Consider the following 25,838-nt stretch of genomic DNA (forward strand, 5'->3'; position numbering starts at 1 on the left):
CTCAGTTGCTACTTCGATTACATTTATCATGCAGATATAAAAATACTGTCTTTTGCAAGTGAATGTTTCTTTCGTTTTTGTTTTAGCCAAACACGTTTCGCTTGTCCATATCAGGCATCGTCAGTGGTCAATAAAATACAGAAAATTATCTATTTACAAATGTGAGGTCAAATGAAGCTAATTTGCATCAAGGCCAGGATTCAGAGCCCTGTCTTCTGCTCACTAGGCCCGGTCTTGGTACAAATTTTAGATCGTCGCTTCAGTCTGCATCCATACATCACAGGTGTCTGAGACTTGAAAAGGTATATGGAACCATAGTTCCATCTGATTAAAAGACCTATGGCTGGGTTTCAGGCAGAATCCTCCGTTTAGTTCGGCGGAGAGGTTCTGTTAATATAGCTGGAGAGTTTAGCAGAAATACCAAGTGGGTTGAGTTGTGAATGAGAATTCGGAGGCGTACTATGGTAGCCCATGCGTTTGTGCAAAGCGACTGTGCCAGGGTGGTAAAGTGGTTAACGCATCTGCCTAGTGACCAGGATACGCAGGTTTGAATCCCAGCCTTGGTACAAATTTTCAGACGTCGCTTCAGTTTGCACACATAAATATGTGGTTGTGATTTACCACTTACCCTTGTTTTCCTATCCTTTTTATGTGTTCCTTGACTCTTTTGTAAACACTGGATTCAAACATTACAGGTCTGTAGTTGGTAGTAGATCACACTGATACATTTCATAGCACATAGCACTTCCTGTTGCACACTCCAAACTTGTTGTAGGGTTGATTGAAGAATCATGGGAGCTGGAGGGGAGTGGGGGTGGAAGCACTCTCTCTCTCTCTCTCTCTCTCTCTCTCTGTCTGTGTGTGTGTGTGTGTGGGGGGGGGGGGGGTGAGTGTGTGTGTGTGTGTGTGTGTGTGTGTGTCTCAACTTTCATTTCATTACCTTTTCTTATTGAATTAGTATTTTTTTAATTTTTTGGCAAGCTGCAGATATCAAAATAAAATAAATATGGAGTTAAATAGTTTTCTTCTTACTGTATACCACTGATGATGCCTAGCACGAACAAGCGAGACATGGATGATTGAAAACAAAAGGATTCAGCTACAAAACACAGAATTTTTCTCATAAAAAAATGAAAAGTCTCTTTCTACTAGTTATGAAATGTATGTGATACTTGCTGCTTTGCAGCTGTTAAGTACTGAATGGAACGCATTATTTATAGGCACAGCGACAGCTGATACGCGAATTACATTTATTTGACAGCCAGCGTATGTTTGTTTTATAACAAGTTTCGGTTTTTCAGACAATCTTCAAGTGCTAATGATCCATAGTGGACGCATGTTGACATTACGATTTTCAAACTTGATACGACCCTTTAGGCTTTGCCGGCGGATATGTTCAGTGCACGGCTTTCGCTTCCGCCACAAGATCGCGTTTTGAATGTTCTACAATATTTGCAGGAGGCAACTGTGATCTGTGATTTTGGCTAACGATACCGAACAGTTCCCTCGAGGAAATATTATGGAATGGACAAAACGTAATTCTGTGGCTGAAACGAGAGGCGTATATTTTCAGACATGTTTGCTAAATTTATCTGTATCAAAAGGTATTTAAAATCCTGTCTGAACAGAAACCTCCCATTAGATATCGTTTGCAACTGTAAACATTAGTGTGCTGTCGTGAAGCCGTATCTCCTAGCCTATTCTTATTAGCGAATTACGTTTTATCTCTCCTCATATACGTTAGTCGACACCCCGCTGGAGCATAGGTTTCATTTCAAATGATACTGATCTTTTGTTTTATTAGTTATATGTTTCGATCTGACGATCGCATTAGTCCAAGTATAGTTATAAATGAAAATACGTCAAGCGATCTAGATAGCTTCATTTTAGGGATTTTATTAATATACTAGGCACTTCATTTCTCGATTACTATTTGTTCTAGCTTAGCATGTGTCAACGTTTGTAACGATGGAGTATAGTGTAAAGTAACAAAATTACTACTTGAAATGATTCAGAAATTTACGTGCCTAGCAGTACGCTCATACAGAGAAGACTGTTGCTTAAATTATAAAGATATTTTGTTGAAACAATATGGTATCGGTTTTCTGCAAACGTTCATCTTCCATTCTATGTTAGTGAAAGCCGAGAGAGTTTCATAAGGTCTTAGTGTGATATCTGTTCACATATGCGTTTGTCGTCCTCGTCTTGTACGTCAAAACAAGAGGGGTTGTTTTTCGGATTTTCTGATTTCCTTACTTCTGATATGTGGCGTGCTGGGCACCTCACGAAGTCTAATATGAGTATGTGATAGTTCCTATAAACGTCGAAACTATTTTGTAACTGTGAAAATAGGGACGTATATAAGGCGATTCTGAAAGGACTTTACAACTTTACTTACACACAGAATTTTGTTCAGAAGGCTTATAGAGGTGACATCTTGTAGCATAATACTGCAAGTATCATCCCATACATTCACTTTCACTTCTACTGTAAGTTTCATTGTGGCTGAATATGACTGTCATAGGTCATATAGGAAATGCCCCATCCGAGGTTAATTTTTTGTCACACTTTACCCATCATATCCTGTGTAGTCTGCTATTTTGATTTCCAACTTCCTGTAGTTCCTAGTAACGGAATTCGGTACTACAACAATAAATGAATAAAATTTTTGCTACAAGATGCCACCTTAACCACATGTTCTAGTCATCTCAATAAAATTCTGTACGTAAGAGAAGTTGTTAAGTCGTTTTAGAATCAGCCAATATAGTCTTCACTCCTGCGTCTTTGACGATATCTTGGAAAAACTTAAAGTGTTTCGCTGTGATAAAACGTCCTAAGTTCTTAAGCTGGACTTCTGTCGGAGAGCTTCCTCCGTCAAACCTCCTTCGTCACACCTTATACCTATAATCACTCTGCTAAACACACTATCTGACAGTCTAAAACTGCATAAAAATTGCTTTTCCTTTCAGAAAACTTCAGTTTCCTTGACATACCGCCTTGAAAATTGTGGCCTCGTTTCAACAACATTTAGATACTCGTTTTTCTACAGGAAACATATTTTGCAAATTCTTATCGTTATGCAAATGTGCGATATGGGCACATAAGTTTAAGTTCGATACCGTTATCTTTCAGCCGTTTTCAAGCGTTTGACCGTGGCCTCTTTCTTACGTAATCTTGCACGTCCATCCGGTTGGAACAAAAGTGTAACACTGCACAAATTCGGAGGAGGCAGAAGCTCTAAGTAACCACGAGACTATTATAACGTGGTAAAGACCAAACATCAAGAAACTGGCGGGGCATTTTCTTAGCAACGTCCGTCCGTTCTCAAGTGACCAGCGATGGTACACCCCAGTTAGCACTACGTTCAATCTCTCTTACTCTGGGCATAACACACTATTACGTAAAATGTCAGTTCTGCACCAAACCTCGGTCGCGTCACTTCCTTTTGTAATACTTTCTTCGTATACGCTACAATTTATTGTTCATAGTTTCAAAATGGTTTATAAGAACAATTGCGTTTTGCTTTATACTGTAACAGTGGCATAACCATAATTTTAACGCTGAACGGAGAACTGTTCTTGGCATTAAGGACTGCCGGTCACGGGAAAGCGTTCGATACACTTCCGCACCGCCGTTTAACGAGCAATACTGGTGACTGGATTTAGGACTTTCTACATCAACATCTACATCTTCGTGGATAGTCTGCAAATCACACTTAAGTGCCTGGCATAGTGTACTTATAACCACCTTTACAATAATTCTCTATTATTCCAATCTAGAACAGCTCGGAAAAAACGAACACATGTATCTTTCCGTGCGAGCTCTGTTTTCCCTTATTTTATTATGATGGACGTTTCTCCCTATGTAGGTCAGCGTCAACAAAACGTTTTCGCATTTGCAGGAGAAAGTTTGTGGTAGAAATTTCATGAGATTCCTATCATGTCACTGACACTGTCTCCCCTATTTCGCGATAGTAAAAAACGTGCTGCTCTGCTTTGCACTTTCCCGATGTACTCGGTTAATCCTATCTGGTAAGGATCCCAGACCATGCAGCAGTACTCCGAAAGAAGACGGACAATCGTAGCATAGGGAGTCTCTTTAGTAGATCTGTTACATTTTCTATGAGTTCTCTAAATAAAACGTAGGCTTTGGTTTGCTTCCCCTTATGTCGGGTAACCGAAATTAAACGGATTCCTTTTAACACCCATTTAGATGTCCTCACAATTTTCATTATTTAGGGTGAATTGCCAATTTTCGCACCATTCAGATATCTTTTCTAAACCGTTTTACAATTTTTTTATGTTTTGATGACTTTACTGTATGGTAAACGACAGCATAATCTGCAGACAACCTAAGACGGCTGCTCAGATTGTCTCCTAAATCGTTTATATAGATAAGGAACGGCAGAGGGCCTATAACACTACCTTGGGTAACGGCAGGTATCTGTTCTGTTTTACTCATGACTTTCCGTCAGTTACTACGACCTGTGACCTCTCTGACAGGAAATCACGAATCCAGTCGCATAACTGAGACGATCTTCCACAAGCATACAGTTCCATTACAAGCCACTTATGTCGCACAGTGTCAAAGGCCTTTTGGAAATCTAGAAATACGGAATCATTTTGAAATCCCTTGTCAACTGCATTCAACACTTCGTGTACGTAAAGAACTAGTTATGTTTTGCAAGAACGATTTTTCTAAATCCGTGTTGACTGTGTGTCAGCAGACCGTTCTCTTCGAGATAATTCGTAATGTTCAAACATAATATGTGTTGCAAAATTCTTCTGCATATCGACGTTAATTAAATGGACTTGAAATTTGGTGGATTGCTCCTACTACCTTTCCTGAATATTTGAATATTGGTGTGACCTCTAAGAGATAGAACTCAATAAGGTAGTATCAACGGGACAACATTAACAGATGTAAAGGTAGTTTCTGGAGTACCCCAAGGGAGTGTTATATTGATATGAGTGAGGAACGCTTACCAGGTAGTACTACCAGAAGACACAAAAAGACCCAACGAAGAGCGGAAAATACCGTCACGGGATCGTTTGGTCGGAGCTAGAGGAGTATTATGGAGGTGGTCAACAAATGTCAGTGGCAAACGTTACGAGAAAGACGTCGTGTAATACGGAGAGGGTTGTAACTGAAGTTTCGAGAGCGTTCGTTTCAACAATAATCGGGTAACATATTATTTCCTCCGACACATGTGTTGCAAAATGATTAGGACGGATACTCTCCGTCATACACCAGAAGGTGGCTTGAGGAATGCAGATGAAGATGTATGTGAAGCCTAAAAGTCATGATATGCGAACATAGGGCACAATCCGTTATTACTACTTTGGAGATAAAACCGCCTCGCATTCGGGAGGACGACGGTTCAATCCCGTCTCCAGCCATCCTGATTTAGGTTTTCCGTGATTTCCCTAAATCGTTTCAGGCAAATGCCGGGATGGTTTCTTTGAAAGGGCACGGCCGATTTCCTTCCCAATCCTTCCCTAACCCGAGCTTGCGCTCCGTCTCTAATGACCTCGTTGTCGACGGGACGCTAAACACTAACCACCACCACCAGATAAAACCGCTTCGGCAGTAAGTACTTTACTCATGAGCATGAACGGTTTCGCAGCATTTTAGCTGCATCAACAGGAGCAATAAAATCAAGTCATGTTCTGATCAGAAAGGAGAACAGGATGAGCCAGCGTTCACAGTCAGCAATTTTTCGCTATGCAGAGGACGCCAGTTATAACATACACAGTGAAAAATTGCTATGGAAGCTGGGTCATCGCATTCGCTTTTCTGATCAGAACATGACTTGATTTTACGGCGCCTGATGATGCAGCTGGAACGCTGCGAAACCGTTCACGCTTATAAATAAAATACTCACAGCTGAATTGATTTCATCATCAAAATAATATGTCCTGGCTGCCCCGACTACGAAGTCTTCTGTCCTTTTTACTAGTTTTCTTCGAGGGCAATAACTGTCTCTCTTGGACAGATACACATGATGAGTTTAAGAATTTGAGCGTCCTTGCGGTAAAAACGACGCCCCCGAAACAGTGTAACAGCTATTAATGAGTTAGCCTCAACTGACCGTGAAGAATCACACGGGATAGAGAAACAGTGTTTCGCTTTACTGCCAGGAACAGCGAATTTACGTATCGACTTTGTGCCACAGCAGAAGCGAAGGTTTGTAACTCAACAGCAGTAAATCCAGTACACCGCCTGAAAACGCAGGAACTCATATCCACATTATTCTACACATTGTTGGTACTGTATTTTCTTTCGAAAGAAATTATATTATGTTGCCACTGATAATCTCAGCTATTTGCTACTCAAGCATGTTTAGTGACAAGACGGTGAAACATTTGCGTGTCTAGAGGAGATACTCACTTCTTCTCACGCTTGCCGGCCCCCGTATCGCGGAAGCCCTTGGCGAAGGGGTTGTTGTCGATCTTCAGCTGCGTGATCTGCAAACATGACAAGCAACACACACACGTTAGCGCTCATACAGGCGGTTGCGGGAGGATCGAACTAACGTCAAACTATACACACACTGGTCTGACAATAACTATTTTCGACAACTTCTTTCACCAGCAACAAAGTAACCACAAATTCATCTCGAAATGATTGATAAACAATACAAGGCCTTATTCAGGAGAAGCTCTTACGATTTTTTTGTCTCATTTTGCATACGAGGATCTTTCGAAAAGGAATGACATTGCTGTATTTGTGTATGACGAAGATGTTTAGTTTCGTACAAACTTGGGCTTATCATAGACTTTCACGTCGACATTATTTATATGGTGACACCCTCGTAAACGATTTTTTAAAATAATGTTCCTTATGTCTGTTTGGCCAAGGTCATAACAGCCTTCGTTAGTAAGCCAAGCCAATATGTACTTCACGAGCTTTTACGGAAATGAGTATGCATCGAGCAGCAGGAGGTCCGTGATTCGAGTAGGTGGATCGCTGACACTACTCTACCAGCCCATACTTAACCAAAACGTTATTTAGGCAGAAAAATTAGGTTATACCGTGCTGTTTGGAAACATTTTCAGTGTCTTCTTCCGTAAAAGTGGAACACTACAGGATATTAGCTTTGATGTCGATTGAAACGATTTTATTTTTGCAAGTAAAAAGAAAAAGAGGCCTATAACGTTTGTGCAACTTCGTCCACGGCACGTATGTTCTCGGGGCGGATCACGTTCAAATACAGCTCGTTCTGTTGCTCCGAATCGAAAATACGGGATTTGTGTCAATTTACGCATCTGTTGACGTGAAAACTTTCCTTACCAATGAGGAATCACACGATTTAACAGCGTTTGTGCTGCTCCAGCGCAAGATTTCCAAACTCACACCATTTCGGACGATTAATTTCTTCCACTTCATTTATAGACTAATGGTTCATACGTCGCGTAACATATTGGACTACTATTATCTGAATACAAAACTGTGAACTATGGAGGACAGATATATCTGGGCTTCAAAGGATCGCTGTCGGCTTAGTTCCTTATTTTTATTCGTAATATTTTAATCCATATACCTACTTCTTCTCACATCGCCTATTAAACTTTCAGAATCGAGAATTTATCTTATTGGTACGATCGCTTGTGCAAAAATGAGCAAAATTGAAAATAAAAATGAATAAAATCTGGAAACCACAACACACTCTGGACTTCAGCTGGGAACGTGTATTTCATAGTGGCTTATTTGATACAGACACACGCAGATAACCTTCTCTTTCACTTAGAACAATAAAAGTAGAGCATAAAAGCAATATTCTAATGAAGTCGTCTTGAGTGTTAGGACATGTCATTACGAAAGACTAACACAACTACAAAAACGTCGTTTCGACCGTCTTTACTGTGGCCCTCCTCAGGGATATGTAACTGTTCAACATCAACAGTATTTTATTGAAATTCATGACATGTATTCGCAGTTGCGAATATGGACAACCACCAGCTGTGTAACACAATGCCGACAATGTAATTTCGCGCCGGACCGGGACTCGAACCCGAATTTCCCGTTTACCGAACACAGTCGCCTTATCATTAGGCTATCTGAACAAGACTCACGGACAGACCAAAACTTCCCACATGTTGTCAACCATGTGGCTAGAACCTGCATTCGTGCATTTATTAAGTGTATTCCCGTATAGGGGAGACATTTTAATTGAAAGTGGGTCGCCCATTGTCGGCGGATAAGTACGGTATTGCAGAGTCTGCATTGTTCATAAGTACGATGTAATGCGCCTTCAAACATGCATGCATGTATGCATGTCCGAATAAGCGTCATATCGTACTTCTGAACAACACAGGCACTACTATATCGTTTTTATTCAAATTGACACTGGTCTTGGAAGCCTGGGCAGTTACAAGCAAATGTGATTGAAAGGATAGGATTAAGGAAAAAATGAATGAAAGAAAGAAAGAAAGTGACCATAAAAAGCAACGGGGCTCCAGTGTCAGAGTAGGTCTGAGGAACGACAATGGAAGTAGTGAGAAGCGAGGGGTATTTTCTACAGCGACTCTAGGAACAGGGAGCGACATGACGGAAAGCAAAACACACTTTGCTCACCTTTTCGTTCTGGTAGGCGGTGACGGCGATGAATTCGGTCTCCTTGAAGACGTAGGTGCGGAACGTGGAGTAGGGCAGCTTGAGGATGTCGTTGGCCCGTACGAGGTGGAAGCGCGGCTGGTACTTGTGCATCGAGTTGAGGATGGTCTGCAACAGACACAGGTGCGCGTGCAGCAGTACGTTGTTCGGGTCTGCTTATCCCTCCATCTCTCCACACAGGAAGGCACGGTGGCAGGTGGGACAAGGGGGCGGGAATTTGGGGTTCCTGGATCCAGCAGTACGGCTAGTACACGACTCGCCACAGACCGGTCTCTCGGTGAGTCATATGCTCTAATTACCGCACCTCACGCCACGAGAATACCGAAATTGTCTTCTCTCTGTGATTGAACACTATTCATCTGTCTGAGAAACGGTGCACTGTGGCTTGTTAACTTGATATAACATTTCATCGAACACTCACCATCAAATCACCACTCAGGACGTCAGAAGTTTCGAGAGTAGACTCTGACTTTTAAACGTCACGAAGATCACTTGTGCAGGCATCAGCAAATCAAGTTATCTCCTAACATTTTGAAATTAAAGTTGAACTCTCGAAACTAGATGTGTCTTAAATAAAAGATTCAATGGATGCTGCTTGGACGAAATTAATATCAAGTTTCCGAGACACATCAGGCGTGTGATCCAGCTCCGAGTTAGGATGCACGATGAATAAGTTCCTACTTATTCATTATCTAATGCGTCGATCCTTGTTTATAATTCTCAATACATTATGTGAATTTTGGACATGTCATGACACTAAACTTATGTGTAGAAGAAACTGACATCTGCTTAACCAATATCCAATAAGTTTTTTGTAATATACTTCTTACACTTTACATAAATAAGGCCAACGTCTAATGATTCTTAACATCCCACATTTTGTACGCTTCTAAAGATGACAGATTGATCTACAAAAATCGGTAAAGGGAAATAAAAATAACTGTGCAACCTGCGACCGAATTTTATTCCGAAACCGAGAGTTAACTTGTGAATTATCTTCAAGCAGCTGTTATGTTGACTACTTGCTGTTGCTACTGCTATTGCTGATCGACAGAAATGCTATTTCTGTTTTCATATCTCAGTTGTATTTTAAGCAAAACATAAATCTCTTCAACTTTTGAATATAAAAACTTATTTATAATATGGGTGAATGTTTATTTTAACACGTCACTAATTAAACAGATCCTGTTGAATCGGAATCCTAAATAAAGAACAACAAATTTCGGTAATACATATCTCGTATTTTGAACTTAAGCCCACGAGCAAAGGTAGCGCTTAATGTATCCTTTCTAACTGATCTGTAATAAAGGATGGGAGGAGGGAAATCTTATATGTTTTTAGGCTGTTTGATAGTCAAAGGGAAATGTGTGGAGCATGATGAAGGTTAACAAGATCATTGTTAATAATCTGTTAATTACTGCTAACTACTTGAGAAAAATTCTACAGCAACATTCAGCTAAATTTACTCATGCATCATTCCGACTAATGAGTTAAATAATTAGTTAGTTAATGCGCTGCTTATGTTAAAATACACACTAACATAACATAAATTCAGTTTCAACTGATAACACTGTCATTTGTTTTAACAATACTTGACTCTATAAAAATGTCTTTTAATGATGAATAACTAGCAAGAGAACCATATTATTTAATCACTATTATGTAGAAATCTGATACAATTTAGGTAACTTGTAAATGTTTATCAAATTAGCTGGGAATTCTATATTTTTACGATTTCATTACAGGACAAAGAATGTTAATTTTGCTGCATCTCAATGAATACTTTTTAATACAAGGAAGTGAGTCTACTGTGGTATAAATTATTTTTCCTGAGTCAAATATCTGACACTATAAGTTTTGAATTCTCCTTTCAAAGTAACACATACCTTACCTGAAGAAGAACCAAAACAATTTTCTGTATCAGTTTCAAGGGGTAACAAATTCTCAAAACAATTCTCCAAGTTCTTCCATTCAATAAGATTCATTTTTAAAAAAAGGTGACGGTAGCCTTACAAGTATTTCTCCATAGCGCCTCCACTAATTATACAGTGACTGTTTGCTCCGTCGTGTCTCTAACTTATGCAAATCCTTCGATAACACTCCACGTGATGACAGAGAAACAAACGACGTTAGAGTCAACGTTTTAACGGCTGTCGTAGTGACCAACAACAGTTCAGCTATTAGGTTCTAGCGATAAGGTCCTAGCGAATGTAGTCCGCTGTTTCTGACGCCACTTTTCTGTGACACGTCAAACCATTAAACGGATGAGAGAAATACGAATATGTCAAGAGAAGCTTCCCCCTCAAGATAATGCGGCGGCAGGTATTCTTTCTGGTTAAATTTCCGTGACAACTCTACACACTACCGCAATTCAAACCACCTACTTCCCAATCATTGACTTCACCCTTGGAACTAGTGCCACAAACTCAATACTGAATTCATTTAGATACAGTTTTACTTAAACTAATCTGGCTTATCATTACATGACCGATCTTGACGTCGACGAATGGGAAAAGGACTCGCGACGTACACTCCACATCGAAGTCATGGCAGAATCCGAGTACAGATGAACTTCTGTTGCCTCTCTCCGACCTTTGGATGACGCATCAGATGTTTGTCTGTCATTTACATATAAGAAAACGCCAATGATATTGTGCCCTCGAACCGTAAAGCTTTGTTAGTACTACGAAAAACAAGCCAAAGTTGCAAATTTCACTTTTTTTTCACTCGTTGAGTATTTTCGTGCCGGGGCCCATTTTCAAACTATCGTAGCGTAACCAAAAATTGTATTTCCGAAATGCAAAAAAAAAAAAGGTTCAAATGGCTGTAAGCACTGTGGGACGTAACATCTGAGGTCATCAGTCCCCTAGACTTAGAACTACTTAAACCTAAGTGACCTAAGGGCAGCACACACATCCATGCCCGAGGCAGGATTCGAACCTGCGACTGCAGCAGCAGCGCGGTTCCGGACTGAAGCGCCTAGACCCGCTCGGCCACAGTGGCCAGCGAAATGGAAAAACCATCTCAAAAATGTGAAAGCGAACTGTTACTGCGCACATAAACACAGAATGCTGGACGTTCGTAAGGCACAGTGCAGTTGTTGGAAGTTAAACCCAGGACATTAGAGCATCATCTGGTGATGAACACCTGAATGTAAGACACCTATTTCTCTCTGACGAACCTACTGATGAAAATTGTTACCCCTATTAGGACACGGTGCGGGTGCCTTGAGTTTTGAAACGTTAATGCCAATTACCTGTTGTTCCGCCACGACTAGTATTTACCATTACTGGCTTCAGTTATTACCGCCCGTCGTGGACAAATTTGATTTGAAGAAGCAGTCAAATAGTCCGCTTCTGCCTGGACAGAAGTACGTAACATTGGTGATGTAACGAGCCTACAAGGTTAGCGATTAAGACGCGAGTGCAGAGCAGACTACAAGTGGAGGTACGTGCGTCATTCACGGGATCACTGACGGAGAGGAGCGCCCAGTGAATGTGAAGTCCGCAACGGAGGTAGCGCTCTGACGTGGGATGGCTTGAGCGTCCATCTCGATAAGAGGGCGGAAACGTCGAAGCGTCCTGCGCACGTACGACTTCCGTCCTGGCCGGGTAGTGTCGATCGCCAGCTGGCCTCCCTCTCCAAGTACGACAAACACACCAGCAATCCACCAGCTACCGTCCCGGCCTTCTGAGATCGTCATTGAAGGAACAACACCGCGCATTTTGATTTTTCCGATTTTCCACATTTTGGTCAGTTGGCATTCTCGACCCAGCACATGCGAAAATGACAAATATTCAGTTCTTTACAACTGAAATGAAACAGAAAGAAGGATGCGAGTAGTCGAGGTAAAACAAGGTGTAAATTAGGCGTTGCTACAAAAGAATGAAATACCGCCTAACCGGAGCGTCATACGCTTCATGATACTGTTCGCAGACGATATGCCGTTGTCCGGAGGGAGGTTTCAGCGCCAGAAGACTAGCGAAATGCAGGAAGACTTGCAGAGGATCGAAGACTGATGCAGTGGCTTGGAGCTGTTTTATCATCCTCAACAACAAATCTCCGCTATTATACTTTACTTTCAAGAGAGCAACGACTTATTTCTCGGTGGAAATATCATCTTGTGGAAAGCCGTCCTTTTTCGCCAACTGAACCCTTAACTCGTGAACAGCTTTCCAATACGAAGAGCTACGTAATAGCCGGCCGTTGTGGCCGAGCGGTTCTAGGCGCATCAGTCTGGAACTGCACGACCGCTACGGACGCAGGTTCGAATCCTGCCTCGGGCATGGATGTGTGTGGTGTCCTTAGGTTAGTTAGGTTTAAGTAGTTCTAAGTTCTAGGGGACTGATGACCTCAGAAGTTAAGTCCCATAGTGCTCAGAGCCATCTGAACCATTTTTTTTAAGCTACGTTATAGCAATGTACTGTCGCTGCAGGTGCTTTTGCATTTACGTGACAAATCGACGCAAAGCCAATAATTATTCCTTTTTTTCGTCTTAAGCTTACTGCAGTTAAATACTATTTTTATACCAGACAAAATGGTTCAAATGGCTCTGAGCACTATGGGACTTAACATCTCAGGCCATCAGTCCCCTAGAACTTCGAACTACTTACACCTAACTAATCTCAGGACGTCACACACATCCATGCCCGAGGCAGGATTTGAACCTGCGACCGTAGCGGTCGCGCAATTCCAGACTGAAGCGCCTAGAACCGCTCGGCCACAGCTGCAAAATTTTCACTGATGCCGGAAACGAATTACAGCGTGGTACTCCACTTTATCACTGGAACGCGCCTTTTTCTTCTCGTTCGTTCTAGCGGCATACTGTGGTGCGAGGATTTTAATGTGCAGCAGGACTGCCTAAATGATGTACTGCGAACTATGGATGAATGACTACAGGCAGATTCCATATTTCTAGATGAACTGATAATTAAATCAATACCCTAAGCCATCGAAAGATGTTGATATAAATCAACGGGGACAATTGAAAATGTGTGCCCCGACCAGGATTCGAACCCGGGATCTCCTGCTTAAATGGCAAACGCTCTGTCCATCTGAGCCACCGAGGGCACAGAGGATAGTGCGACTGCAGGGATTTATCCCTTGCACGCTCCCCGTGAGACCAGCATTCCCAATTTAATGTCCACACACTACATTTGTAATGCCCCTGCCCACTACACTCATTACTCGCGGCAGACAATCTTCCCGAGTCCCGTAAGAGTTCAGGCTATGCGTGCGCGTCCGGACAGAAGAAGAAGGTCAATGGCCGGTTAGCCTTAACTATATTGAGATGGTACCTGTGCTTTGAGATAAGTCCACAAGAACACATACCATCTCCATTTATTTCTAGATTTCCGGGCCGGCCGGGGTGGCCGAGCGGTTCTAGGTGCTAAGGTCTGAAACCGCGTGACCGCTGCGGTCGCAGGTTCGAATCCTGCCTCGGGCATGGATGTGTGTGATGTCGTTAGGTTAGTTAGGTTTAAGTAGTTCTAAGTTCTATGGGACTGATGACCACAGATGTTAAGTCCCATAGCGCTCAGAGCCATTTGAACCATTTTTGAACTGATGACCTCAGCAGTTAATTCCCATAGTGCACAGAGCCATTTGAACCATTTTTTTTCTAGATTTCCGGAAAGCATTTGACGCCGTGCCCCATTGCAAACTGTTAACGAAGGTACGAGCATATGGAATGAGTTCACAGATAAGTGAGTGGCTCGAAGACTTCTTAAGTAATAGAACCCAGAATGTTGGTCTCGACAGCGAATGTCCATCAGAGACAAGGTTGTTGTCAGGAGTGCCCCCAATAAAGTGTGACAGGACCACTGTTGTCCTCTACATACAGAAACGATTTGGTGGACAGAGTGGGCAGTAATCCGCGGTTCTTTCCTTATGATGCCGTGTTTACAGCAAGGTGTCACAGTTAAGCGGACTGCCAGCCGGGGCGGCCGAGCGGTTCTAGGCGCTACAGTCTGGAACCGCGTGACCGTTACGGTCGCAGGTTCGAATCCTGCCTCGGGCATGGATGTGTGTGATGTCCTTAGGTTAATTAGGTTTAGGTAGTTGTAAGTTCTAGGGGACTGATTACCACAGCAGTTAAATCCCATAGTGCTCAGAGCCATTTGAACCAAGTGGACTGTAGGAGGATACAAGGCGACTTAGACAAATTTTATAGCTAGTACAGTAGTCTGAGAAGCATCGATGTAGATGTAGATCCCGGAACAAGCATAAAATTAATTGTGTAACCGCATTTTTTCGAGGTGATAATTAAGACTCCATGCCTGTGCATACTATAATTCCAATTCTGATGGAACCCACGACCTAAACTTTTTCCGAGTCACGTTCGATCGCAAAATTTGAAAATTTGCGGGCAGTATCTCGGTGTCACCGGGTTCCCAAAGCGCAGTAGTGTCGACGTGCTGGAAGTGTGCGCGGCCAGCCTTTGTCCACCGGCAGCACCAGCAGTGGTATGTGGTGGCCGCTTCCGCGCCGTGGCGTGTCCAGCCGGCTTATCACCGCTCACTCCTCTTCGCGTGCCTCGTTCCCCTTCCCAGCGGGCGCGCCGCGCGCGGACAACACCGGCGCCGGCGCGTGTTGGTCGGCTATTCCCACAGCCACTGCCGGCTCGCCGCTTTATTCCTACCGCGCGCCGCAGCACGCAGCTCAAAAGCGCATCAGAAATATTGCTTTACTGGCAGAGGGAGGCGTCCGGCCATCGCGGGGGTCGCTGTTCGATACCCGTCCGGCATCCAGACATGGCTATTACGAGTTATCCTTGGGAATCTTCGGAACGCTTTACATGAAGCTTGCGACTGGTCTCTCCCGGAGCGTTATCAGATCTGAGCGTGTGATACGGAATCTAAATACAGCCTTGTGCACGGTCCCATCGAAGGATACCACGTGAAGTATTGGTTGGGGTGATATTTTCGCGACAGTTTGAAACTGTGTGCAGACACAAAAAAATGGTTCAAATGGCTCTGAGCACTATGGGACTCAACATCTGAGATCATCAGTCCCCTAGAACTTTGAACTACTTAAACCTAACTAACCTAAGGACATCACACACATCCATGCCCGAGGCAGGATTCGAACCTGCGACCGTAGCAGTCACGCGGTTCCGGACTGAAGTGCCTAGAACCGCACGGCCACCGCGGCCGGCTGTGCAGCCACACCGAAACATAATGCAACAACCATCAACTCAGTGTTGTTATGCAGTCATCCTTCAAATCGTCCTACATTGTACAGGTTGTCCCAGGAGGAATAGTGAAGATTGAGGGGTACGACAGAAACAATCGATCGGAAAAAAAACTAGTGAACGTGAACTATACAATGCATACTTTATCAGCTATGTGCACTTCTTAACCCCCGATACTTTTAAACAAAACTCATCTACTAAAGGCTCTTAGCTTTCCGTGTTTTCGGAGGAGGTATTATGGACCAAAACAAGAAAAATGTCCAGTAAACATGGACTCTAAAATAAGTACCTTATGAGCTATGAGCACTTTTTCAGTAGAAGGGCTGTGTTTCATAGTAACAAAGGTGAACAGGTGCTGATGGCTCTTAAGGTATGCACTTTAGAGCCCAAGTTGACATCTTTTTCTTGTTTTGGATCTTACTACCTCCTCCCAGAATATCGGTAGCGAAGAACTTGCAGTAGAAGCGATCTGTTTCACAGTATCGAAGCTGAAGAAGCGCTCATAGTTAGTAAGGTAATATTTCTAGAGCCCATGCTTACTATACTTGTTTTCTTCCAATGATCGTTCCCCTCATATCCCCGAATATTGACAATTATTCCTGGGTCACCCTGTATATTACGGTTTACACCCTCACTTCGATGTCATACGCCGTATGTATAAGGTAAAATGATGCTAAATTCAAAACCCATATCGATACCCAGCAGTGGAGGTACCAGAACACCAAGAACGTCTACTCATTGCAGTTCCTAGCTTCGTCGAATTTTTTCTCTCTGTCTTTCATTTCCTACCCGTGAGAGTATGTCGGCAGTTACTGACTCATGCTCGTCCATCTACAGCCTTGTCCCAGTAGGCTAAGAGTGGGACAAAGAGGTTACCAGTTCCGGGTATTTTACAGTGAATTCAGAGTTCCGACATTCACCACGTGATCAGGGAAAAATTCCCGAAAACTTTGATCGGAACCAAGCGTGTTGCAACTATTTTTATTTCATCTCTGAGGTGATGTCGTCCATCGTAACTGTGTGTGTGTGTGTGTGTGTGTGTGTGTGTGTGTGTGTGTGCGCGAGAGAGAGAGAGAGAGAGATTGGAGGGGGGGACTAGGAAAATAGCTTCGCCATCGAGATTCCGTGTTATACGTTCTCTCTGAATTGTTTTAGCCGAATTCTAGCATGATTCCTTTACTAAAGCTGCGGCTAAATCTCTCCACGAGCAATGCTCGACAACACTGACATGTCCTTAGAGCTCCCCCCACCATAGCTAACCTCATGCCACACATTAAGTGCTCTTCACAACCCGCATGCGGGCAATGAGCCGTGGTCAGTTAGTGGTACCTCCAGGCTCCAAAATTTAAAACTGCAGTTTACTTACTTACTTACGTTCACTTCTACCACAGTAAGATCAGAAAGATGACCAAAGACGCGACAGTCATTTACGAAAATGTCGGAGGCTGCTGAATGCTTAATATGGTTTTGTTTTGGAGATTTCACTGGAGTGGAGTTTCCACCAGTAGTGATATTTAAACACTAAACGCGTTATAAGTAGTCGAACAGAGAACCATTGACTGCAGAATCTGCCGCATTGCTCGCTTTTGTCTTGGATGACTTTCAGCGTTAATGACTCTTAGGTTACGGAGATGGTGTTGTGGATCAGATGAAATTTATGTGAATGAGGTGGAGAGAGACGCTAACGAAAAGGACAAGGCAAAGTGTCAGACCAAAATAATCTTACATTGGGGCGAAAAATGAGAGAATTGGCGTCATATCTTGCAGCTCAACCGCCCTACGTCAGCGGCCTAACAGAGTTTTATGATGTGAATGTCGATACAAGTAACTTCACCATCTCAGCTGCTACTGTAGCTCAAACTAAGGGAAACATTAGTCAGACAATAGCGCAAATAAAAAACTGACGTATGGTTGGCTCGGATACTGCCTCAGTAATACACTGTAGTAACTCATTAATATATCTTCACATTTCCGCTGTCTGATAGCACTCCCAGGGATTAGAAACAGTAAAAGACCGTGGCCATTACGCATCCGCATCCTTCACCTCGACACAGACGAAATGTTACGTACGAGTTTCGCCAGTGATAACATTTTAAATTAATAAGGAACTCATTCACTTGCAAGAGCACAGGAAGCAGATATTGTGGAGTGTCTGAAAGGCGGCCAAGGTCGAACGTTTGCTGGCGTCGCTGACCGGGGCACAGGGTCAAGGGTGGCAGGCCTGCTGTTTAACTCCCAGATCCGGCCTGGGACGGCGGTTACGACGCTTCGATTGCGACAGATCAGGTCGTGTTTGAAATAACGGGTGTCCAGAAGTCTTTCCTTAATTACAGACATTCATGAGGCATAAAATAAGATACACAGACAAATACATTTTACCTCGAATTGCATGTTACATATTCGAGCTTTTGTGTACATACGTACTTAGCGTTACATTGCTTGTTACAGTGCCCAGTGACATAACAACAGCGAAATCGGGCATCTTTTGCCGACAATGTGTACCCAAACCAGGAGAAAATCCAATGTGTCCTCTCATATCAAGAGGCACAGTGACCTAAAACAGTCCACAGTGAATTCCGGACTGACTTCTAGGACTTAAAACGAAGGTATGTCTCGCGGTCTGAATTGTCTGCGTACTAGGGGCAGCCATGTCACGGATTGCGCGGCCCCTCCCGCCGGAGGTTCGAGGCCTCCCTCGGGAATGGATGTGTGTGTTGTTCTTAGTATTAGTTAGTTTAAGTAGTGTGTAAGTCTAGGGACCGATTATCCCAGCAGTTTGGTCCTTTAGGAATTCACACACATTTGATTTCGCACTTGGCGCAGGCCTGCCTGTTCTAGGGAGATCACAGATGCTCCCTGTTTCCTTAAACTTCGCATTCCACATCTTGAGGCTTTTAACTTCTGGTGGCTGTCTATGGTATGCCATCTGCAAGTTTCTGTGGACTGTTTTTGGTGACTGTATCTCGTGGTTCAGAGGACATATCGCGCTTTCTCCTGGTATGAGCATATGTTGTACGCAGATAGTGTCCGTTTCCGGTGTTGTTTCGTGACTGGGCCACGTAACAAACAAAGTAACAGTAGGTATGTACGCACACAAAAACTTGAGTACAATTCAAGATAAAAAGTATTTGTTATGTGCCACATTTTATGCTGTATGGACGTCTATAATCAGGGAAAGACTTTTGGGATACCGGTATAGTTGTCCGTCCGGACGAAAATCAGGAAAACCTAGCAGCGGACACTTCTTAAATCGCTTAGAATCGTAAAGCAATGCACACTTGGCTTAACGATGTAAATAAGATCCTTACCCGTCCAATGTAACTGCCGTAAGTCATCCTTCATCTTTATAAACAATAAAATATTCTTTGCTCTGGATCAGATCAAGAAAAGGACAACGTTGTTTAATACTGAATATTGCGCATCGAATCGTTGTTCTTAAAATAAAGAGTCCTCCTCTTATACTGGCTGAACGGTAGCAATTGAATCGAATTTCTGAATTATGTGTAAACTCAAATTCCACCGTCTTCTAAGAGTTTTCATTGTATGGGACACTAACGCCAAAGAGAAGCAAGGAAAAAAATTCACGTTCCTATCGATAGCTGATCAGCTCCACACGAGTGATAACGCTACTAATATGACAGATGCCGTCAAATAGTATGTACTTCCTAATCGCGTTAGAATATATAGTTTTTAATTCGGAGATCAGAAAATTAATAAAAAATAATGGATCACTTAGCAATTGAATCCCCTCAAGTACTTAAGAAGCGCGCGCTTAATGGGTGCGCAACACGACAATCTCCTCTCGCAGGCTTCTACCGTGACTTATGTAGCCGGACAGAAGAAGATCTGTGACAAAGGAAACCGGTTTACCGGGAAGGGAAGCCGGCGGTAATCCATTCTGCTCGGTGAAACTTCCGTAATGGGCAGCGCATCTCTTGTACCCAAGGCGACAAGTGCTCGATTGCTACACGGTTCTGCAGAATAATGGGATGGCCGTGCCAGAGGAATTGCGAGCCGATGGAATAAGGAAATAGCGGGGAGAACCGCAAGCTTGTCGGTAGCGACTCAAACGCCGCAAAGAAATACTCAATTTATTGCGTCACCCCGCCGGCTCAACGAGACCCGACCAAGTAGAATTCCAGCTGGGAGTAGCAAAACAGATGGTGATAATTCCGGAAAAAAGTAACTGTTAGATAATATTGCGCCACATTTACCACCAATTAGTGATATGTATTGAACTCCAGGCGACAGTAGATGGCCTAGCACATTAACTGTGCCAGATACACATGACACGCAAATACATGGCTCCAGTGCCACAGAACTGGACGTCTTTATAAAAAATTTCAAGTGCATACGCTTTACGTTAAAGCAGCGACGTCTATAGAAATCACAGACGCGTGCTATTTGAAAGTTTCCGTATGGACAAACCGTGCAGTGTGGTTACTCTGAAGGACAGCTACGAACGGCTTAAGTAATTGTACACCTCCTATACAAAACCTGAAGGGGACTTACTATCACATTATCTCTGGACTTTTTTTTTTTGTCATTTGTGTGGTCTTGTATGGTCGACTAAATTCATCCAGCGCCCTTTACCTTCACAAAGAAGAATCTCTAGCGTTAGCCTGAAGCGACTACGGAAACGTTACCGAGTGGGGTGGCGCAGTGGTTAGACACTGGACTCGCATTCGGGAGGACGACGGTTCAATCCCGCGTCCGGCCATCCTGATTTAGGTTTTCCGTGATTTCCCTAAATCACTCCAGGCAAATGCCGGGATGGTTCCTCTGACAGGGCACGGCCGACTTCCTTCACGATCCTTCCCTAATCCGATGAGACCGATGACCACGCTGTCTGGTCTCCTTCCCCAAAAAAACCAACCAACCAACTACGGAAACGTTAATATTTAACCGAGTTTTGTTGATAGAACCCTGAAAAAATTCAGCGTGTGTGAACATTCTTAAATTATGCAGTAATGTTTAGTACTCTCTTCAATACAGAAGAAATTCAAGGAGTGCAGCAGACAGTTCAATCAGCGTGATGTTAAGTGATAATCTATTGAGGAATCATGCCGTCCCTCTGTCAATAATGAGGAAATTTAATGTATCAGTATTCCGTGTTATGTAAAAAACAGTTCTATTGCTATGTCATCTATTCAGTACAAGAACCGTAAGAATACGGCGCTCGAATGGAGGAGAAATACATTTGTTCTTTGCTGTTTCCTTATGCGGGGCCAAAGATAATGGTAGCGACTCAAAACAACTCGAAATATTCTCTGCCACGCATTCTTCAACTACCTGCAGAGTAAGGATCTAGATTTGACGAATATCATACCCTCTCTTACAACATAGCTTAGACTTTTAAATTTATTTCAGTTCGCAGTACTTCCACTTTTATCACAAAAACGTAGAGTGGTGCCATTCTTTACGGTGATCGTATGGCCTTTGTTAGAATTTCGAGAGCTTACATTTCACGCTTCATACCTCTCAGTACGACGGCGATGTAGATAAGTTCGGATTTGTGAAGAGGTTCGCCAATAAGTTGACACTTTTGTCCTCCATCGGGGGATAAAACAAGGAGGGCAGGAAAATCATACTTGTTCATCATGGGCAATCCGAGTTACACGTGTACACAGTTTCCAAGTGTAATACCTGTCTTACTGTGTCAAACCTTTAACATAAAATTATACCTCTTAACTAGTAGAGTATGACTACATTTTAAATTCGGTCAATAACTACATGAAATATTGAAAATCAAAGTCTCGTAGTCCTTGGAAGCCGTTAGATAAGCGACAAGCAAACTGCAAGTGGGATCATACCTCAAGTTAGCTGTATATTATGCAGATTTGTTATTATGTGTACCAGAGAACGTCTCTGACTGACTCGCCATTTGTCACGGTGTACCTGTGTACTGTGAAGCGCACAACATACCTGGTGGTTACAATTGAAGTACAGCTACTCATAGCTGGCAGCGAAACTTGGTTGAGATGCTAATGCGTTAATATGGAACTGATTTACGCTCGAGAAAAATTAGTTCCAAATTTGACTACCAGGTGCAAATCTGGTGCTGTTGTGAAAATAAGAAGGACGAACAGAAATGTTTCCGTATGTTCTGAGCAAGGAACGGGACGTGGGCGGGAAGGGTCAAACGAGCAAGAAACGCACAGTGCTGATTTTACTATTCACCGCCGCTTACACAATTCGTTCAGTATGAGAACCGGAAACGTCGATGAGATGCCGTACAGCGCCAGATTTGCACCTGGTCGCCAAAATTGGAACAATATTTTTCTAGCGTAAATAGGCTCCGTATTAACGCATTGGCATATCTACCAAGTTTCCCTGTCATTTGATAATTACAGCCCACACTGGAGCTCCGTAAATAGCAGCACTTTAACCATAACCACCCGGTATAAGTGTAAAGGGAGGGTGGGGCGAGTCTGCGAGAGCGCAGATCCTTGCTGTGTGGAACTGGGGTGGCGGTGAAAGCTGTCGGCCCGCAGCACTTCGCACGTGGGACTTGAAAGCTGACTGATTTGTCGCGTGGCAGCCGGCAGCTGGTGTGTTCGCCACGACAGGTGAAAGCTGATGCGGCCGCAGTCTGCCGCTTTCCGGGAAACATCAGCCAGGGAAACTGCACTGCTCCCGGATCTCACAAATAACGCCGTCTGCCGACGTCGGACCCAGCGGCACTCTTTGTCTGCCGGCGAGACGCGTGATAGCTCAGCGAGAGAACGGCGACTTCGACACAGCCTCCATATATAATCACAGTTCACCTCAGGTGACTGTGCCACCAAACATACCGCACTTGCAACTGTTGACACATACGACGCTATCTGCACTGGGTCTGCAGTGAATAACTCCAATGTGAAACTTCCTAGCAGACTGAAGCTGTGTGTCGGACTGAAACTTCAATCGGGAAACTTGCCCTTCATAGACATTTATTTTACTGGCTGAGCCATCCAGGCACGACTCACGACTCCCACCCAAAGCTTTACTACTGCTGGTATATCTCTCCTACTTTTCAAACAATCCAGCGCACAATCCGTTACAGACCGAAACAGTCGTTCTGGAAACAATCTTGGGCTGTGACTAAGCCGTTTTTCTGCAGTATCTCTTTCAGGACTGCTAGTCCCGCACGATGTGCAGGAATTTGGAAAATAATCAAGAGATACTAGCAGAAATGAAGATGTGAAAGTAATCAAGAGGTACTAGCAGAAGTAAAGATGTGAGCGTGGGTCGTGAGTCGTCACTGGCATTTTACTCTTTACTTTACACTTTACTCTAGAGTAAATGCACGTGAGTCAGAGATAACACTGTCGGCAACAGGAGCGTCAGTCACAGATGACACATTATGCGTTGAAGAATGAACTATACCAATCGCAGACCGAGCGAGGTGGCGCAGTGGTTAGGCACTGGACTCGCATTCGGGAGGACGACGGTTCAATCCCGCGTCCTGCCATCCTGATTTAGGTTTTCCGTGATTTCCCTAAATCGCTCCAGACAAATGCCGGGATGGTTCCTTTGAAAGGGCACGGCCGACTTCCTTCCCCATCCTTCCCTAACCCGATGAGACCGATGACCTCGCTGTCTGGTCTCCTTCCCCAAACAACCCAACCCAACCCAACCAATCGCAGAGTTAGCAGCACCACAGTGCTAACGAATGTGGGCGCACGCCCGAAAGTTGATGGAATATTTTATTCGTCGAGAAAACTTCCAAAAGCATAATTATAAGTTAACCAGGGGACTCGTGCGTAACTTTCGCAGTTTCATAGTTTTAAATAATGACAGTATTTAGAACACGTGTAGTTGCTGGGATAAGTGTTGCTGTGGGAGTAACATGAAATGAAATGTTTAAAAACGAACCGAAAGATGTAAAAAATAATCATGAACTTATGATATACCCATACACATAAATTATTTAAAAAATTCTTTACAGAGCGTTTCAAAACCTCGGTGTAAACGATATTTGCCGTAAAACGTAATCTCCGTGTAGTTTCGTTCTTCATTTTCTTTAAGAGATAGGGGCAGAGGTAATGGACCACTGCAGTGTTCACGGTTATTATCTAGTTAATATGTACGTAAAACAGATAAAATGGTATTTGTACTGAGATAATGTGAAAAGGGAGTCTCTTGTACGTGATTGATAAGTTAGTTTCATCAAATATAGCCACGAAGCTGGGAATCTATGATTCTCTTTTGCCTATTGATAGTTAAAAGTCTCTTTGATGTCAAGATTCTCCGCAGCTAATAAGTTTTAGAGCAATATCGGTATGCAGCGTCAGAAACCGGTTAAAAAATCTTTCTAATGATACCTCATTCATCCCTGTCTGATTGGTATTTGTTGAGAAAATGGAATGTTGACTTGAGAAATAGAATACGTTTGATGGCGACAATGTCTGTGTTGATGTAATAAATCCTGTTACTACATCAGCACAAACACTATCGCCATTAACGCTGTAATCACGCCTGGCGGGGCTAAAATAACGATGCAAATAACAATAGTTTTCCTGTGCTTAGTTTCACGAATGTGCGAGCATTTGGATTGTGACTGCGTGCCGCTTGGAAGTGTGGACCGGTAGAGGGAGGATGCTCGGATAGCCGAAGCGCCGGGCGGGATTAGCCGAGTAGTCTAAGGCGCTGCAAAAAATGGTTCAAATGGCTCTGAGCACTATGGGACTTAACTTCTAAGGTCATCAGTCCCCTAGAACTTAGAACTTCTTAAATCTAACTAACCTAAGGACATCACACACATCTATGCCCGAGGCAGGATTCGAACCTGCGACCGTAGCGGGCACGCGGTTCCAGACTGTAGAGCCTAGAACCGCTCGGCCACCCCGGCCGGCTAAGGCGCTGAAGTCATGGACTGTGTGGCTGGTCCTGGCGGAGGTTCGAGTCCTCCCTCGGGCATGGGTGTGTGTGTTTGTCCTTAGGATAATTTAGGTTAAGTAGTGTGTAAGCTTAGTGACTGATGACCTTAGCAGTTAAGTCCCATAGGATTTTACACACAATTGAACATTTTGGACATAGCCGAAACGGTTAAAGTGACCGTTCACGACAGCCAGGAAATCCAGGTTCGAGTCCCGGTCCGCCATAAATTTTCATTTGTCGTAAATAGCTGACGCTAATATTTATTCACAATATGTAAATTCAATATATGAGTTAATTTACCGAGATAGTTACAGTGCAGTGTTGCAGAGGGTGTCCTAGCGGTTCGCTCCGAAGGTCCGTTGAAATTTCAATCGTACGGACGCAGTTGTCCTTCGGCTACAACTGGGCGACCGCAGAGCGGAGACTCTGCAGAAAACGGTGTCTCCCCTCGCCGAGTGTGAAGAGCGGCAGGGCGGCCCGGCGCGGTATGCGCGGCACGTCCCCTGACTTCCAAACTGGAGGCTCCAGCTTTCCAGAGCCGTGACCGCGACAGCCGATGCGATCGGCGCGGCCCTTCACGGCCGCCTTGTTATTCAGACTCCAGCCGCAGCGACACTGCCAACTGTTGAACGCCGCCTTCCTTCCGCCGTAGTGCTCTCGTTCCAGGGCCTATTAGCTGCCGCCAGCACTTTGCGAGACCAGACGTCGAGTCTACAGTGCGAGCTGACTCTTCACCTACGTAAGTCCGTTAATTTACTTAAGCTGCGTGTGCCGTTATCACTCCAAATGAAGATTAGGGCACAATGTCTTGATGGTGAGATCGTTAGAGAGGGAGTACGGGTTTGGATAGGGAAAGCATAATGGAGAAAGCCAGCCGTGTCCTTTTCAAAGGAAACATCCCACCAAATGCTTCTGGCGATTTACGGAAGCCACGGACAACCTAAGTTTGTATAGTCGAACCCAGGTCCTCCGGAGATTGTATCTTGCGTCTCAGCAATCCCCCATCACATTCTGTTTGACCATTCCAATTATATCTCTAAGATTCTTATTCGAACATATAGTTCACACTAGATTCGTTCTACGAGGTCCAGCCACATTAATGTGACCGCTGCCTATGCTTTGCTTGACGTCAACGTGCAGTAACAAAAAATAAAAAAAAATAAAAAAG

At 43.6% G+C, this 25,838-nt stretch overlaps 1 protein-coding gene and 1 non-coding gene across 2 annotated transcripts in view; both read right to left on the minus strand.

Annotated features, from left to right (window-relative positions):
• LOC124545846 (optomotor-blind protein-like) overlaps window positions 1-25,838 on the minus strand; it is a 493,801-nt gene that overhangs the window by 54,059 nt on the left and 413,904 nt on the right. The window contains exons 5-6 of the mRNA XM_047124804.1: window positions 8,578-8,724; window positions 6,391-6,467 (exon numbers count right to left, since the gene is read on the minus strand). Coding sequence (XP_046980760.1) covers window positions 6,391-6,467; window positions 8,578-8,724 — 224 coding nt within the window. The remainder of the gene's footprint in view (window positions 1-6,390; window positions 6,468-8,577; window positions 8,725-25,838) is intronic.
• Window positions 13,612-13,686, minus strand: Trnak-uuu. Its single transcript has one exon. It is a non-coding gene; the product is annotated as a tRNA-Lys (tRNA).

The sequence above is a fragment of the Schistocerca americana genome, chromosome 8 (genome assembly GCF_021461395.2).
Source record: "Schistocerca americana isolate TAMUIC-IGC-003095 chromosome 8, iqSchAmer2.1, whole genome shotgun sequence".
NCBI classification, from domain to species: domain Eukaryota; kingdom Metazoa; phylum Arthropoda; class Insecta; order Orthoptera; family Acrididae; genus Schistocerca; species Schistocerca americana.